The 17919-nt window shown below is 38.3% G+C and overlaps 1 protein-coding gene across 3 annotated transcripts in view; it reads left to right on the top strand.

Annotated features, from left to right (window-relative positions):
• CA10 (carbonic anhydrase 10) overlaps positions 1-17919 on the top strand; it is a 161847-nt gene that overhangs the window by 121656 nt on the left and 22272 nt on the right. For all 3 annotated transcript variants that reach the window (XM_082067049.1, XM_082067051.1, XM_082067050.1), the window contains one exon: positions 2153-2338. In XM_082067049.1, coding sequence (XP_081923175.1) covers positions 2153-2338 — 186 coding nt within the window. The remainder of the gene's footprint in view (positions 1-2152; positions 2339-17919) is intronic.

Here is a 17919-nt window from a genome sequence, read left to right as displayed (position 1 = left end):
ATGGGAGAAATGGGAATGTCCTGAAGGTGCAGACTCGTCCTGAATCTGGACTGGTCTATGTGGCTGCTCTGTCCTTGGGCACAACAAGAAGAAAACCAGTGCTTCCCTTAAGCCTGAGGAGGCAGATAAAAGGGCAGGATGCTGCATTGTTTCTATCCAAGACCTTGGGGTTTGTCCTTGCTGCTGAGCACTCTGTGTGCCCGTGGGGAGAGTTCTAGAGTCTCACTTCAAGTGTTCCAGCCTCCCCGCCGGTCAGAAATGAGGCACGTCAGACACTTCATTGCCTTACTAGTGTTCTTTATCTGCAGTTACGTAGGGAAATTCTGTTCTAAAACAGTCAATACAATCTCATTACGAGCACTGCATTTTTATGAGGGGGAAATGAGAAAGACAAATGTTACTCCTGCTTGTGGATTTGCCTCTTGTTTCCCCTCTATGCTCTACAGAGAGCTATTTGATTTGTATTAAGGGTAATTTGGGTCTCTTTTACCTTGAGAGAGAAAATAATAGTAGCCTAATTTAAGAAAGAACATGGATTCTGGATGTTTTGCATAGCTGCTAAATTTACCTGAGTGTTTGGTGAAGCATGAGTTTCCAAGGGTGAACAAGACGCTTTAAACCATTTCCCCTATTTGTTTTTTAACTACATTTGTTACTTATGATTAGCAATTTTGTGCCATTCATATGAAGCGTACAGAAACTGAAGTCAGTTAACTGACCTTCTTCCACCTATTAAACTTGGTATTTCTTTATTATGCATGCAAAGTCAAGCAGAAAAACTAAGGAGCATTTATAAATAAGATCATTGTGGTTTATTCGCAATGAATAGGAATATTTGTGTTTACTACTTTTCATAAGAAATTTGTTACTGTTTATTTTGAATTGGAATAAACATAAAAAATACAACATCTGTATCAAAGTTTAAAACCCACAAACCCCAAAAACTGTTTAATCTCATCCATTTAGTTCTATTGCACAGTCTGTTCAGTGTAACTTTTTACAACATCGTGTGCAAGAAAACAGGTTATTTAAACTCAGTAATTAGTATTACAGATAAAATGACACTGCGGCAATGTTAATTACTATAGTACTGATGTAGTATAGGATATAATACATAATAAGTCATGTCTTTAATTTCAAATTGAAGTGCAACAAAGCATATTATTGCTACACTTCCTCTTCTTAAAGTAAATGGATGTTATTCAAGTGTACTATTTGAATCCATGCAGGATGTTTTTAAACAAATCACAGTTGTACTTTAACTCAGACTGGCATATTTCGCTTTCTAATGGCATAAATTAAGGAACCTCTTGCTATAGGAACTTTTCCTATGGCAGTAGAAATTATGACAGAGTTATATTATACGTGAAAAATTTCCACAATCATTTTCTTTTTCAGTGCAGCAGCTGTAAATCACTTTACAAATGAGGCACAACGTTCAGACTTTTTAAAAATAAAGATGAATCTTGAAGAGCAATACAGCTATTTTAGGGGTACTAGGAACTAGAGATACTTGATCAAATTGTAATTAATACTGTACTGCTATGGGTGAAATATCTGGCAACTGTAAACATAAAATACTCATAACAAAACAGGAGGACAATGAAAGTTTCTCCCTGCAGCCCCAGTAGGAGTAGGGCTCTTTATTTCTGAATAATTATAACCCTGCATTTTGTAGCACCTTTACTTTTGGATAACTTTGTTATAAATATTCAAAGAAGAAAAAAGTGAGTTAAATTTCAGATTTGTTCAAGCATACTTAAATAATTTATGTCAGCTGAAATGTTCCCATTTTCAGTGCAGAAATTTTGTAATGAAGCCATTACTCAGACCTTGAATAAAAATATTCTAAGAGCCTACTTATTTAGAAGTATAATAATCCTATTCACTGTGTTAACCGTGTGCCACTGGCTAAAATATTTACATATGGATTTAGCAAAATATTTGAATATACAGTATAAGATTCAAAGCAGAAGTGGAAATATAACCTCAGGTTGTGTATTTCATCTCACAACAAAAGATGTATTGCTACATTTAAATGAAGGTGCGTAAAGAGCAAAATCTTGAAGTATGTAGAATGAGTTTCTAAGACTTACTAATTGCTTTGAAAAAAACTCTTTTTCCACCTCCCCCCCCGCCCTGTTTTGTTTAGGTCAGCGGGACGATGTATAACACAGGGAGACACGTATCTCTACGGTTAGACAAAGAGCATTTGGTCAACATCTCCGGAGGGCCGATGACTTATAGTCACCGCTTAGAAGAAATCCGGTTACACTTTGGAAGTGAAGACAGCCAGGGCTCAGAGCACCTGCTCAACGGCCAGGCCTTCTCTGGGGAGGTACGTCAACACCCGCCACTCACCGGCCCACCACTAGTCATTACTCACTTTCCACTTCTGCCCCAAGGTATTGGCAAACCAATTTGTACTCATAAAAACCGTTTCCTTTCAGCCGTTCTGAAAATCGGGGGATTACTTTTCACGCGCTGCAAATGATGTGACTCGTATAAAAATGAATCCGTTGTATTTATTGTATGCATAGACAGCCTATATTCTCATATGCACTACTTACAAAGTAATCAAGTATCTTTTGATGGGTCCTTTACATTCCCAGCAAGCGCAAGTACAAGATTAATCACAAAGTAACGCTGAAATGCCTCAAGTTCTTATGAAAGTGCTACTTTTGCTACTTGCTGGTGTGTAACACTTTACACTGAGTATCATTCTGCCTTTGATTCATACAATAATAAGGTGATACTTAATCTTAGAGATGGTTCCACAGAAATCTTCTGGTCAGCTCAAAAATTCAAGTTAACCACACAAGTCAAACCTGGCAGAATCAGTACTTGCTTTGTATTTTAAATACACACCTGTAATTGTCCCAGAAAATGTAATGATCCTGATAACTATTGCAGAATAGCCCATTACTCTTGCTGGATAAATATGCTAGTCTTGTACATGGAGTACTTTTTCAAGATGTATTGTAAAGTTTGCAGACTTACTAGTAGACAAAGCAGAATCTTTCCATTCGTCCTATGTAAGAGCATTTTTACCCAAAAGAGATGCCTGGGTTTGTAGCACCCCATCCTTCATCAGCTTGTATTCATCAGCACACAACTCTGCTCCACAACTATCAACACAATAATGCTTCAGAATAACTGTATATTACCGCAGGGATTAATTTTTAAAAGATACTGTAGGTTTCCCTGTTACCATTCTTTCCGAAGACCAAAACGAATAGTTTTTCAGAATAAAGCACTTATTTTCTTGGAGATGAATAAGCAGGTTACCATCTGCACTATCTATCACAGACTCTGGTGATGAGTCAGTTAGTGCATGGCTTTTTCTTTGGCACTGTGCATCAGCAGTCATTTAAGAGTGGGAAATTAATTACAGAGTTGTCAAATGATGGTATTATAATTGATGGTAATCATTTGCTTTGTTTTATGAGCTACATAGATGTATAATATAGCCAGTGGCAGCTTTTTCATGAAATTATTCATGTCTTACACAACTGACTTCTGGTTGCCTTTTTAAAATTCTATGATAAGTGAACAAATAATGTATTACACCTTTAAGAGCTGGAAGTTAGGTATGCTGTGGCAAATAAGGTCTTTGCTTTGCTAATCAGATTTACAGAAGAGCAGTATTCAAAAGAAAGCCAGTTGTCTGAACAAGAAAGCAAAAATCTGGTTGAAACATACTATTGCACTTGATTGGATGTATCATCATAATTTCAGATTTTTTTAAAGAGTTTTTAAGTTATAAATTCATCAGTAAGGCTATAACAAAAGGTAAAAATGTAGAGGATTGTTTGCAAGACTTAATAGTTAACTAGGCTCTCCTTGGTTTTGAAAGTAAGAATTCTGAAGTGCTATTAACATTTGGTATTATTTGCTAACAGAGACCTCAAGTTTTTCTTAATAAAAGCAGAAAACCTCGCTAAGTGGAAACCACTGTCAGGCTGTCATGCACAACTGGATCTGCAGTATGTGCAGGATTCATCTTGTTCTCTGGATTCTGCTGCAGTGAACAGACAGGGATTTGCATCTCCAGAGGGTGATCATTCCTGATGGCCAGAGACACATCGCTTGAGACAGGACAGGTCACCCTGTGAAGATGCATCTCCCTTGGCAACAGAGCAGAGACAAACAACAGGCCAAGGAGCTCAGACTAGACACCTCCATTCCAGGTGGTGAGATGAATTCTGGCCTTTGAGGACGCATTTTTCAGAGTTTCAGGTAGCCAGTTTAGACAGCTGGACAGGAAAGTTCCAATAAAATCAAATATTATCTACTAATTTGAACCTGCATCTCCACAGTTCGGTCTTATTTATAGAACGCATGCAGTTTCCAAAATACAAGCACAGATTCAAATCAATCATGCTGAATAGCACAGGCAAAATTTGCAGCAAAGGATGGCAGCTGATGGTGTTCTTAGAATATACATCCACCCATACAAGTGCTGTCTGGATTACTGATTTTCAATAACCTCTCAGCACTGCACGATGTGATGTCTACAGTTCCCAACAACTCAATAAGAAAACTATAGACAAGCGAGTTGACTTTATGATCGAGTACCTATCTTAATAATGTAATATATGCTTTCAAGACTGCTGATTCTAACCGCTGTCACTTCTGCATTGGACAACACTGTCAGAGGAGAGGAGATAAAGAAAAATAACTGCATGGGTGAATTAGTTTAATTTATCTAGTGCAGGTAAGAATAGCAATGAATATTTGCTGGCTTAGGCTTTAGCCAGCGTAGGTAACCAGACAAAAACCATTGCAGAATTATACTGTTTGACGGCTAATTGCACGAGGCTCCCATGACGTTGCCTTATTACTGCTGTTCTGATTTGTCTATGGGGTTTGCTGCGGAAACAATTCCCAAGGATGAAGTTACCCAAGAAGTGAGATCTGTCCCAGTGGATCCCAACCAACTCATTCCTGCTCCTCCTTCCCTCCGCTGCCCCCTCATTCTCACCGAGGTCTCCAAAGCACCTGAAAGTCAGGACATTGCAGAGATGGGGAACACAGGGACAGAGCAGCACTTCTCCCTCACAGCATGGGCAAACCATTACATTGGCTCAAACAGACCTAAATTATTAATAAATGCAAGTTCAGACAAGGCAGAAGGTTTTAAACAGCCCGGATATATGTTGAAGCCACTGTAATGTTCTTTACACATCTGGAAATCCCACCTAACATCCATACTAAGCAAAAGGTTTTTTTCTTAGGGACCTTTTCTTTTTGCGTGGTGAAGATGTTGTACGGGTGGTCAGGCACTCAGAGCAGGATGGAGAGCACTGCACTGGTACCCTGGCATGAAAAACAATCGTGAAACAGCAAATTGCTTCAAAACATACTGTGGTCAGAATGATACTAAGAGGCTTGTAATTTCCAGGCTTTACCATTTAACTAGGTGTTAAAGGCTGTCAAGAGACATCTCTACAATAATCTGGTTACCTTTTAGCTCCTAATTATCACTTTAGTAGGCAGAATAACTGAACTAATGCTTAAATAGTTTGAGTGCAAGGGTTTTAAAACTGTGTATCAGATTATCATCAATATGTTTGGCACTGGTAACATGGAAATAAAGGCAGGATTTGCAGCGCTCAAATAAATAAGCATTCGCTTGCCCCTCTGATACATACTTGAGTGTGTTTAATTCCCTACTCTTTGCATAAGCATCTTACCATATTATAATGATTAAAAGAAAAATCTTGGCTCAAGCGAAGTCCCCAACTAAGACACTGATCATTGGTGTCTGCTGCCTAATGTCTCTCTGCAGAACAGTTTTTAATGCTTTGAAGTCTGTATCATTTAATGAGAAAGACCGTCTACCTTGTTAAAATACAAAGGCAACAATCTCCAAAAGGTTCATGGTGAAAATGAGAAAATGAGACCCTTTAGCTTTACCATGTGGTAAAGTCATAAAAACCCATACCAATTCTTTTTCTTAAGGAGAAAAATGAAAACTGTGCTGCAGGAGACAGTTTATGGCTGTGCATTGTAGCAGCCATATCAATGTAAAGCCAGAAAGTCAAGGAGCTTGATTATTTAGGGTTATGCACTTTTCACAAACTCTATAGCCAGAGACTTTCAAACGAGACCATAGTCCACAATCTGTAAAAAAAAAACAGATTTCTTCTCTGCCCACCAAGTCACTATTCGAAAACCTATTGACAGAGACTGTAAACACACAAGGATTTCATCTGCTACATAAGAAGTAAAATGACAGCCAGAATAGTATCTAGATAAGTGAATACATATTGAAAGCTACACACACGGTTTCGAACAGAGATTTACTGCTGCTAAAAGCCACTAAGAAAACCCAACAAAATACAAGGAAATGGGAATCAAAAGGGGATGGTTGGAAATTCTGAAATAACAGCCTTCTCCTACTACTGCAATTTCTTTAACTGCAGGCATATTCTAGCTGAGTGGGCAACTGCTAGCGATAGTAAGGGATTACTTATCAGAGAGATCAGTGTTGCAAATCCAGCTCCTGATATTTTTAGAAGCAGGGCTGTGAGACAGCCAGCCTGGGAGAGCAACCGGCCAGCTGTTGGCTCTGCCTCCTCCTCTAAATCATGCGGCACTTCTGCACAAAAGCCCCTGTTTCCTCCATGCAGGTGTTCCCTACGCTTACCCAACATTTCGATTCCTCTCGCAGGTCTGTTTTGCTGTTTTGTTCTCTACAGGAAGCCTCACGGGTGTGAGGATTTGTGGCTCTATCACACAGTCCTTCCTCAGGAAAGGAGCATTAAATCAGCTCGGGATGTCCCTGAGCAGAGAGGACAGGAATCTCCTGCCTCTCCATCACCACGTTCCTACAGGTGGTCACAACACCAAAGCAGAGATGTGAGCCAGCCCCTACTACACCTGCCAACAGTTTGCAGAATGAAGGTTGAAATCCAGACCTGTCTGTTGCCACAGGCCATCTGTATTACATTTTGGAGACTTTATTGGAAATGATGCAGGTCATTTTTAAGCATTTCAGCCAGAAGATAAGTTTACTGTACTCCAGTGCTTATTAATGTTGAAAAATAAGCCTCTGAGGAAAGTACCAGATGAGGGAACACATGTGTAATGGAAGGGTGGTTTAGTAAAATCTCTATAACCTTCAGATTAATGTTCAGCTTCAGAGGAGAAAGTCAATAGGATAATGAATTAAATTGCTATAGGAACAGAATATAAATCAGGAAGAGGTGGTGGTATTGTCATCACTACACTATAAGGAGACTATTCATATGAGTAATTCAAAACCAGTGGGAGATGAACATGTGCGTTAGTTGCGGGAATGCAACTCTGTCCACCCTAAAGATTACAAGTGGCTTCATCTGAAATCTTATAAAATATTCATATCCATAAAAAGCAGAGTTAAAGTCCAACACATGCTTATTGTGTTTTTCTAAACCAAAATCAATTTTATATTTTAAGTTAAATTGGTTGTTATTGGCACTTAAATGTAACAGAAAGCAGGACTGAACAATATATTAGCACAAATAGAGGGATATTCACACCTGAGTGTGGTCTGTTAATTTAAGAGCTCTGAATCTGGAAATTCCTTTCCTCCCCCTATTGACTATAAGGAAATTGGGCTTTTTAGCAGAGTTGTGTTTTAGTAGTAGGTTGCCTGAGCTGTCTCAGCTCTAACACTACGTGGAGATGAACTGGCTGCCTCTCCCTCTGCACAGCAGGGCCCTTCAGATTTAAAAGCATGGTCCACAGGAAAAACAAACCAACAAGCAAACAAACTATGGTCCTAGGAAGGATGCTGCTGAGATAACGTAGACAGCAAAGCTTGCAGGGAGGCACACTAGAAACCTGTTCTTTTACGAAGTGGAACTTACCAAAACATTTTAAAATGGTCCCAAAAATGAAGTGATAACTCAATATGCTAAACAAAACTTTAGTTGACTAAAGAGTCATTAAGGTGCTAATGCACTCACAGGACCTGAAACCAGCCATAAAATAGTAGGTGACAGTAGGACAATATAAATGGAATAGGAAGATAAAAGTAATGCTTTAACTTATGGTGTATTTTTCTCTCAGATATTGTTCATATTGTTCCAGAACTACTGCATGAAGTAACACACAATAACTAGCCATAGTTTGTTTGTACAAACACATAATTTAGATTGCTCAGCCTGTTAAACTGTCTGACTGTGGCCAGCCCAGCACCAGCAATCAAAGTGAGGATAGAAAAGCTGGGGACATGAAGCAATTGAACAAGTAAACTTATCCCCCAGTGGCTACATAGGAATATATAAAGGGACAATCTACAAAATATCTGCAAGTTTCATGAGATACTGTGAATAATTTCCTAAAATCTAATACTGAACATCGGAATACTAGATTTAATTTCCCAGATTTTTCATATTGTTTTGTTCTGACCCTTATGCACTTACATTTCATAAACAATTCAGAGCATCTGAGTTACACACATTTAACTGCTATTTTGTTGATAGATAAGGAACACATCTGCAGATAAACATGAAAACTAATTGCTGTGCCCAATTCCATTGACTTGATTTCATGCTCCATTAGAAGGGTGGGGTTTTTTTCCATGGGAGATTTTCAGCATTATATACATTTACATGAATTATGGACAGCACTGTGGGGAGAAGAGATGACAGAGAGTGATTCCTTGAAACCAAAAGCTGAAAGGGTTTGAAAGCCAGGCAGTAACTGAAGCGTCAAAATATCTGTGGCTACATGGTAGTGATATCAATTTTAAAGTACCAGTCAGAGTAATGTGTTGGCATCCAGATATTTTGTAAGCAGCAAATTGGTGATATTTAAAATGCAGTCGGCGTTTCTTATTGAGGAAGCATCTCTGTTCGAACTACTCTGTTGGAAACCAGGAGAAAGATGACTTTCCAGGAATATGGAACAGAAATTTTTGTGCTATATTTTACATCAAAATGCAGTAAAGTTCCTACACTGGCTACGTGCTAAAAATGCATCTTAATCCTTAGTGACCTTCAAAAGCAGTTTCATCTTTAACACTTTTGAAGTGGAATAGTTGACTTTTAACTTATGGTCCTTCCTGTTTGGGTGGGTGTTTTTTGGCTAGACAGTCATCTCGAAGTCATGAGTAATATATGATTATTAAATAACAATTCCCAAAACTCAATAGCCAGGAGAAGTTGTAGAATCAAGTGAAGGTGTAGCAACTATAAATGATTGATCATAAATATATAAATAGAAAAAATACACAGCAAGAAAGACTCATTTTTCTATGAATGGCTGCATTGCCAGGCAGTGCCAGTGTACCCTTGTAGGCAGTCTTGCATTTAGAGCTGTTGTAATTATACTACCATTTTTTAAGGAAAATGAGATTCTAGAAATAGCCTGTTTTATCCTTCCCTTAGGAAAAAAACATTAATTACACAAATAAAGTCATATAATGTTCAAACTTTATATCAGCTATAAAGAATTTTACTTCATGTATAATCAGCTGCTCATACCATAAATACCATCCATGTGATTTTTTTCCGCCTTTCTTAAACTTGATTAGCAATGGAAATACAAATGAGATTTTTGAGTTTTGTTTGGGTTTTTTTTCAAGAGGATGAAATTAGAGCTCACACCGTAGAGGTCTAAACACACATTTTATGATAGCACAGATAAAACTGGAAAATTCAATAGTTTTATTTGAAACAAACTGTAACAGGATGTTTCTCTTGGTGTATAAACCACAGAAGTTCAGTTATTGCACCATCAGGGAATCAGGACTGGACCTAGAAACAACTATAGCTCTTCAGAGAATACAAACTAAGAAAAAGATACAGGGGGAGAATTATGTATTTGCTTCTTTTAGCAGAAAGATTAACAATAGCGCATAATTGAAAGGAACAGTCATTTAATTGCATAATCCCAACGAATCATTAGATGCCGTCTGGAGATTGAACGATGCTTTAGAACAAGTGCTAAACCACTTACAAAATTTGAGACTAAATTTCAGGTACCCAGGCAGGATTTGGATCTTGCTTATAGGCACACACTTTCTCATTTTATCAGATTACTGACGTGTGTGTAGGTTTTCTTGTGGTGTGGTTTATTTTGGGGGTGGTTTTCGGTTGGTTGGTTTTGTTGTGGGTGTTTTTGTTCGGGTTTCTTTTCCTTTTCCCCTCTCTCTCCATTTTCATTCTCTACACAAATGCGGGTGTTCCTTGCCAGAAAACTTTCCTTCTTTGGAAACTGCTTTTCTGAATCTTACTGACTGTCCATCCACCAGCAGAATTGTAGGAGCTGTCCAAACAAATTGGGAGCTCCATGACAGTATCAGCTTATATCAGTATAGCACGGGACACAGCAAAATATCTGCTGCATGGAATAATAAATACTGAATTTCTTAGATACTGAGTGAAACAGATCCCTTTTGTAATAAATATATTTTTGCACATGTTTACTTCTCAGTCACCAACTGTTCTCTTTTTTTGGGGAGGGAGAAGCAGAAGAGAGTATCCATGTACTGAGAGCACAGTCTGTCACAGACCATAATCTAAATCCCTTCGGTGCCTCAGTTTTAAAATCCAGCATCATAAAGCAATAAGGTGGAGTTTTTTCTGCTTAGCGTAGCAGCTGTAGGATTTGCTCTTTTAAACTACTGGGACATTAAAACATTCAGCACTCTAAACCTCCCGTGTCACTTACGAAGTATTCATTTTGCCTTATTCCAAATGATTATCATTTGCTTGGGGTGACTTTACTTGCTACAGGATGATTTTTTTTTAATTAAAGAGTAATTTACCTCTGTAGTAAAAAAAAATACACTCATTTTGAAATGGGTTTTACGTTACTCAGTAATGGTTTTTCCATTATGCTTCTTGTAAATTTAAACTTATCCCCCAAATATATTAAGTTTAACATTGTAGAGAAAGGAAGGATCAGACTAACTTCTTATACTAAAGCTCTTGTAGCTATTATGGACAACCAAAAAAAGAAATTAAAAAGCAAGCATATATGAATTTTCATTGTCTTTGCAATTTACCAAAACAACAGAAACAGTGAGCAATTACTGTAAACATCACCCTGGACAAAACTCTCATGAAAGCAATGGACTTTTGTCTGAGGCAAAACTATTATTTATGTACTAACCATGGACATGAGACTGCAAAAAAACCCATAATACTCTTTTAGGCCAGTGTCTCTTAACTGAAGCTGCCTGTGCACTGGAGGATGAACACTGGCAATCGGATCATAGCAGGAGAACCCAAAGCTGATAACAGATGAGACACAACGCTTTGAAGATGCTGATCCATCACCAGCAAACAGTGAAGCTCCTCAGGCACCTGGTTGGTGCTGAGCACTCACATATCCACATGTCTTGATGTTTAATGCCTGAGTTGAGTCAAACCCAACTGGTTGACAGCAAGCATGGCCCTTACAGCCCAGAGAGTGGGGGTTCACTATGTATGCTGTCTCCTTCAGTCATTTTTTTGTTACTCTGTACAAATGGAAGAGCTTCAGACAGTGAATGTGACTGATTTTCAAGAGCCTAAACCTTTCAGTTGGGCAGGAGTTCCTAGCTCATACCATTTGCAAATGGGACAAAGGAGGCAGCTGAGACATCAAAGGTCTTCCACGTCCTACGTGGATGCTCTGTTCGCTGTGACTTGGGGCTGAAGTGGGTGCACCACATCATTGTGGCACCAAATGAGCCCAGGAGTTCCAGCCCAGGAGTTTCCATCCTCCCTGATAACAATCACTGGCTTCTAACACACAGCGGCAGCTGCAAACCCTTCCCCTTCACCTCTCTGACCTTCAGTTTATTTCTGCAGCTTCAGCTACTCCTTTGTTAGGTCTTTGTCCCTTGCCTTATGGTTAATAGTTTCTTATGAGGCATTTTAGTATCTTAGTAAAAAGCCAGCTAAATCATGTCAATTCTAGCTGCCTTTTTATTGCATTTTCAGGGAAGGCTGTGAGGTTGCAGAGTTACAGTTTTCATTTAGCATACTGACTTGACCTTCCACCATCATTGCAGACCTTTCCTTAATTAAAAGCACACAGGCATACACTGCCTCCCAGCCAGTCCAAATACTTTACATTTAGAGGTATTTTATTTTAGCCATCTAGGGTAATTGACCCTTTCAACAAAGACTGAGAAGGGAAGACTTCTAAATCTTGTTTCCTTTAGACAAAATTGTGATAGATAATGGGCTGGGATATTTTACAAACAATAAAGGGAAGCAAAGTTTTCATTATCATTTCATGAGCATGTCTTTCAAAATTATTACAATTAGATCAGTTTCTCAGGCACACCTGCTTTTAAAATAGCATGTGAGTGGTAGCAACAACAGCACCGGTGTTAACACTATGGAAAATCAGAATTGACAAGGCTAAACCGCATTTCTTTAAAGTCCATTTTCTTTCCATTTATCTTTTAATATCTCCCCTTCATCCATCTGCTCTTTTATCTCTGTATAAACTAACTGGACATTACCACACACACCTGCCAAGATTTGCTGGATTAAAACTCAGTAGAAATTAATTCATTCTATTCAGTTACTTTTCAATAGTTTGGTGGGGTTTTTTTTTTTAATCCAACTGCCATTAAAGCATTTTCTAAGTGACAATTTGCCATAGGCACATTAGAAAAACACCATATACAGGTTATAACTCTGAAAGTTCTATCAAAGGAAAGAGAGTTCTGGATTTTAGCCAGAAAGGGCAAGTCCATTACTGTCTATCTCTTCCCATCATCTTGAATTTTATTTACTCTTTCTTATCAAAATATGAACATGCTACTGCCATCTAGTCCCTGGAAATTCTGCTAATAACACAATCAGTTGGTAACAGTCTTAATCTGCTTTAACCTTCAGTATAGGACTGGTCAGAAACAGCTGTCACATTCCCTCAAATGCATAGTTCCTATGAATAAAAAATAAATTTTTATAAAAAAACTTTTCAAGACATAGTCAATGTGGAAAGTATACATTTGTCATATTTCAATATGCAAATTTTTGCTCTTCTCACCTTTAGCAATTATTTTCTGATTCCCTCTGACAATCTAAGCACAAAGTGATGAAGGACTGGGCTTTCAATGCTATACAGCTATCTCCAAGCATCATTAGAAATACAGAAAGGGTTTGCAGAACAGCCCATCATGGGTGAAACAAAAAACCCTCTATACCACACATTCCTCTAGCAGGACATGCTGATACTGCACAGAAACTAATGATCAAAGACACAAATATAAATATATATAAATTCTGCGTATTGTGAAATTATGTTGTGGCTTTGTGGACTGTGGATTGTTTCTAAAGAGCAACGTGGCATTGACCTGTGGAGGCGGTTTTACCTGAAATACAGGTTTCTACACCAGGAGTGCTGCAGTTAAGCTGGGTTTTAGCGCATTTTGCTCCGTCTTTACCTTCAGAGCAGTGGTTGCAGTGAGGTATTTCCAGTGAGGTGGCTAATGGACAAGCTCAGGAGAATGGTGCTGCAGTGATTTGAAACAGTAGAACCCATCCATGACCATTCCTGGTTTAGGAATGATCAGTGCCATAAAAGAGGCATTGGACAGGAATATTTCCATGGACATCCAAGGCTGGGAATTACAGCCTAACCCTGGGAGTTTTGGTTTAAGACAAACCCGCAGGAAATCAGGGAGATTTCTGATGGCCTCTGCTTGTGTTTCAGCAAAATGTCTTTGAAATCAAGTTCCCTCCACGAGGTACGTTCGGTTTTGACACGTAAGCATTTTCCAGCAAAACCCTGTTTCAGCAGAAAAAAAAAGTCCCAACTAGTTCTGCTTCTGATGAGCGTAAGGCCTGATTCGGTGTGGAGCCCAAGGGTGTGCTCAGTTAAGAGGATTTTCACTGTTTGATTTGTAGCTTAGAGCCTCCCCGGCTACTGTTCCTAAGTCACAAAAGGCACAATAAAGGAGCTGTTCTTCCTCCTGACTGGTAGAGCTATTCCCTGGGGCAGTTAATTAGGGGGGGAAAAAAATACCCTTATTATTCCAGATTCTAATGAATGTCTGTCTGTTTCGTTCTCATAGGATTTTCTTTTAGAAATCCAGGAAAATGATGAAAGGAAATATAGCAGGGTAAAAATCAGTATCTGAAGTTCCACAAGCCTTTTTCCTGTGGCCTATTTGAAAATACATACCAACTTTTTAAATATACTCAGGGCTGGAGATGAATACTTCAAAGAAAGTTGGAAATCTTTTGTTAGAACTCTGAGCTTTCAGGCAGCACGTTTGGGGTCTATCCCCACAAATCTTTGTATATATTACAACAAATGTAAAGTAAGGTGAGGTGTGTGTTTACAATGCAGTGGTTACTGTCAGGAGCACAGTACAGTGGGTCATGATACAAGGAAAGCAGGATGCAGTTCCTAGGATTTGAAATATTTAAACACATCTAAATTTTTGATTTGGCTCCACTCTGATCTTACATATGTACTTCACATTCGTTTTTTCTTATTTGATGTGCATAAGGTATTACCAAATAATAAAGCATCTGGAAATTGCTAATGCTGTAGAAGTTGCCAAGTGATGAGAGTGAAAATAGAATTTTTAAAAGGACAGACTTCTTCACTAACACAGAAGAACACATCAGTTTTGTGATGCCATCCCTCTTTCAAGTGATCTTGTAAACTCGTCAATATTTTGGTTGTGATCATCAAACAGTCTTTGGGCAGCTTGAAGTCGATTGATTTTACCTGGGTACTGTTGGATGGTATTCTTCATTTTGTGCTCTGAAAGTGGCAGCTAATAACTCAAAGTGAATGACCATCATTAAATCTAAAGGCATACCTTGTTTAAAATTAAAAGAAGAAAAAAATCCAGAAAACCAATGGAATTACTGAGCTGTGTCATCTTATATCAGCTGAAAATCTGTCCTTTAATGTTTATGAAGAGGAAAATAAAAGTGCAATGAAGATCTGGAAGAGACCATCTGTCTCCTTTTGGTTGGTGGTTTTGTTTAGAGTTGGACCTGAACCAGAAGCGTCTTTCAGACATGTCCAGTGTTTGGAAGCAGTCACACCATGGTCCCCTTGGATATTCAGAACTGCTGATAGCTGCTCACAACAGACACTAATGATAGCCCTCGTAATGCTCTTTGTCAATTGCTTTATGGTCATTAACACGTTCCTCATTAACTATCAATTACCTTGCAGTACAATTACTTTGCCGATTTTACAAATGGGTGGACTGAGACAGAGGCCGAGTCAACTGCAGTCATGACAACAGACCATAGTGGCGTGATGACCAGAGCATGAGATTTCATGGTGTTTTCAAAGTCCACAAAATTTTGGGCACCTGATTTCTCAAAATTCATTCGCAGTTGTGGATGGATATCTTAAATAGGCAAGTCCTGTCATTGTTATTTCTATAGCAAAAGTTAATTACCTCAACGCACATTACACTGTGCAGGCTACAACATCCAACTATATTAAAGGGCAATCATGAATTTCCCATCATATATGCACAATATTCTACCACTGAGAAAATATTTTATCACCTGTACGTGAACCTGTCTCTTACCAGCTACTTTTTAAAGTTCCAAACTTGCAATGTAAATATAGTAAAAGACACAGATAGAAAAAGTGCCAAATAGAGAAGGCTGTAGTATAATAAATACACCAAGCTAAGTAAATGTCAAAATACTTTCTTCTGAATTGCAGTAGGGCTGTAAGCATTGACAATATTAAAAGTCAATGAAGCAGTGAAAATAATTTACAAGATGTATCCTCAAAGTTCATGGAATGCTGATATGGTAAATATCTTTACAATGTCTCTAAATATATAGTAATTTTTCTTTGGATGTATAGTCTCAGATTTATTGAACCATTTAATTATTTTCACAGTCTTCAAACTTTGAAATGCTGATTGATTCTAATCAGTAGATCTGTAACTGGGTAACTGTTTATCAAATTGCTGTTAATGTAGCAAATAAAACAATTTATCCTTAACATGCACACATTTCCTTTGTATACATTATCAGTTTCTACAAAACAAACTGCACTATGGTAACAACAGCAACATAACAATAGTTTTCCCCTGTAATTTTGATTCGTACTGGCAGTCTAATTTACAGCAGTGGCACTATGTGTAAAAATAGAAAAGTCATGCATGGTTGTGTGAACACCTCCAACTAAACCAGTAAAGCTATTGCCAATTACGTGAGAAAGAGCAGCATAGCCTGTGTATCTGAAGTCTGTGACCTGCTGGGATGCATCAGCTTTCAATTATTTGGGCCAACTCTTCTAGAGTGCTTATTCCAGCAAGAGCTACGATAGATAGATAGATAGATAGATAGATAGATAGATAGATAGATAGATAGATAGATAGATAGATAGATGAGATTTTAAAAGCAGCAATTGAATGCTGAGCTATTTTGAATTAATTATCCACTATCAATAGTTAGCTAGGTGAAAATATTTTCATTTGTTGCTTAAGAAGCTGTGTTGGGCATTTTGATTCATAGAAAATTTTCCTCCTCCACCTATTCTGAAGCAACATGAGCAGCTCCTGCTTTAGGTAGATTGTCCTGTGGAATTGCTAAAGTCTCTTTTGCTTTTATTGCTGCTGGCAGTTTTACCCCTGTCCCCGTTTGTTATTAACAGTGGAGGAACCAGAAGGAAACGAGTGTCTGAGGAGCTGACAGAAGCCCAGCTGCTGGTTGCCCCCATCTTATTGACTGCAGATGAGTTTGTCATGGCAGCAGCGTCCTCATTTTTACTTTTGCTTGACCTAAAGTTTTGTCTGTGCTGAGATTGGAGCTTGGTTTTGTAATATAGATGGACCTGTATGGTCAAAAGTACTTTGTTAAAACAGTTCCTGGAAAATGCAAGCAGCTACTGCAGAAGTCATTGGCAACTGAGCAATTCAACAGCATCACTCACATAATATTGTCTCATCTACTCTGCAACAGTGACCTGTAACTGAACCTCAGCCAAAGGGACCACAGTGTTTTTTTCTGGGTCTTTTTAAGGAATGAGAATTACATTGTCAAAGTAGATCTATTTTTCTCTGTTATGAAATTGTTTATTAACCAGACTTTCTGCTGGCTGAGAACCATGTAAGTGTGATGAGTGAATAAAACTGCACAGAACTGTGAGCAAACTGTTGCTGATCTTCTAGGTCTGCATAATCCCTTGTCCCCGTTCCGCCCGTTAAACTCCCCTTGATATCAGGAGCATTTGTGATGCCAGCCCCAACTCCAAGGTGTTCCTCTACTACTGGGTGTTGAATACATCACTTGTAAAGTACAGCAGAAGCATGAAAGACACTAAAAAAATAAGTTCTGTTTAGTTGTTTCTTGCTAAAAACTTACAAGTTCTAGCAAAGGTACTAAGGACATCAACTCATTAACCAGAAGTACAAATACGGTACTTCCACATCACTACTCAGAGCAGGAGCAGATTTAGCCTACGTCTTTTCTCCCAGCTATGTTCTATGTGAAAGACAGTTCTTGTGTCATCTTTCTTATACAAACAGCATATGCACTTTGTAGTGCTTCAGATAACACAGAGTAAGCTTTGCTAAAAAATTATGGAATGTAAAAGTTTAGTGCGCCAAAGTTGGGAAATGGGAAGAGAAAAGCCGGTTGTGCATCCACTAGTTAGTTTGTCCACACAGTCTTTTTTGTCCCTCACCACTTTCTCACCTGATCTGCCACAAAGAGACGTCAAATGGGGTGAATCAAAGAAAAATTCAGGAGGTTGGAGGTTTTTTTCAGACACGACATCAATTCTGTTGAATTGCAGCATCACTTTGTACATCTAAGTTGTACATTAACATTGCCCCTCCTTATATGATAAAAAGCTATAGAATAATATTTTAAAAACACGAGTTAATGCGACATATAGGACCTTCTGCATTTCTGAAATTTAGTGATTCTAATTATGCAGCAGAGCTAAGAAACAGAATGCAAAGATGCAGTTTGGCAGTACAAA

The sequence above is a fragment of the Streptopelia decaocto genome (genome assembly GCF_964273445.1).
Source record: "Streptopelia decaocto genome assembly, chromosome: 16".
NCBI classification, from domain to species: domain Eukaryota; kingdom Metazoa; phylum Chordata; class Aves; order Columbiformes; family Columbidae; genus Streptopelia; species Streptopelia decaocto.
Note: the sequence above shows the minus strand (reverse complement) of the source record. Positions and strands in the feature narration are given on the sequence as shown.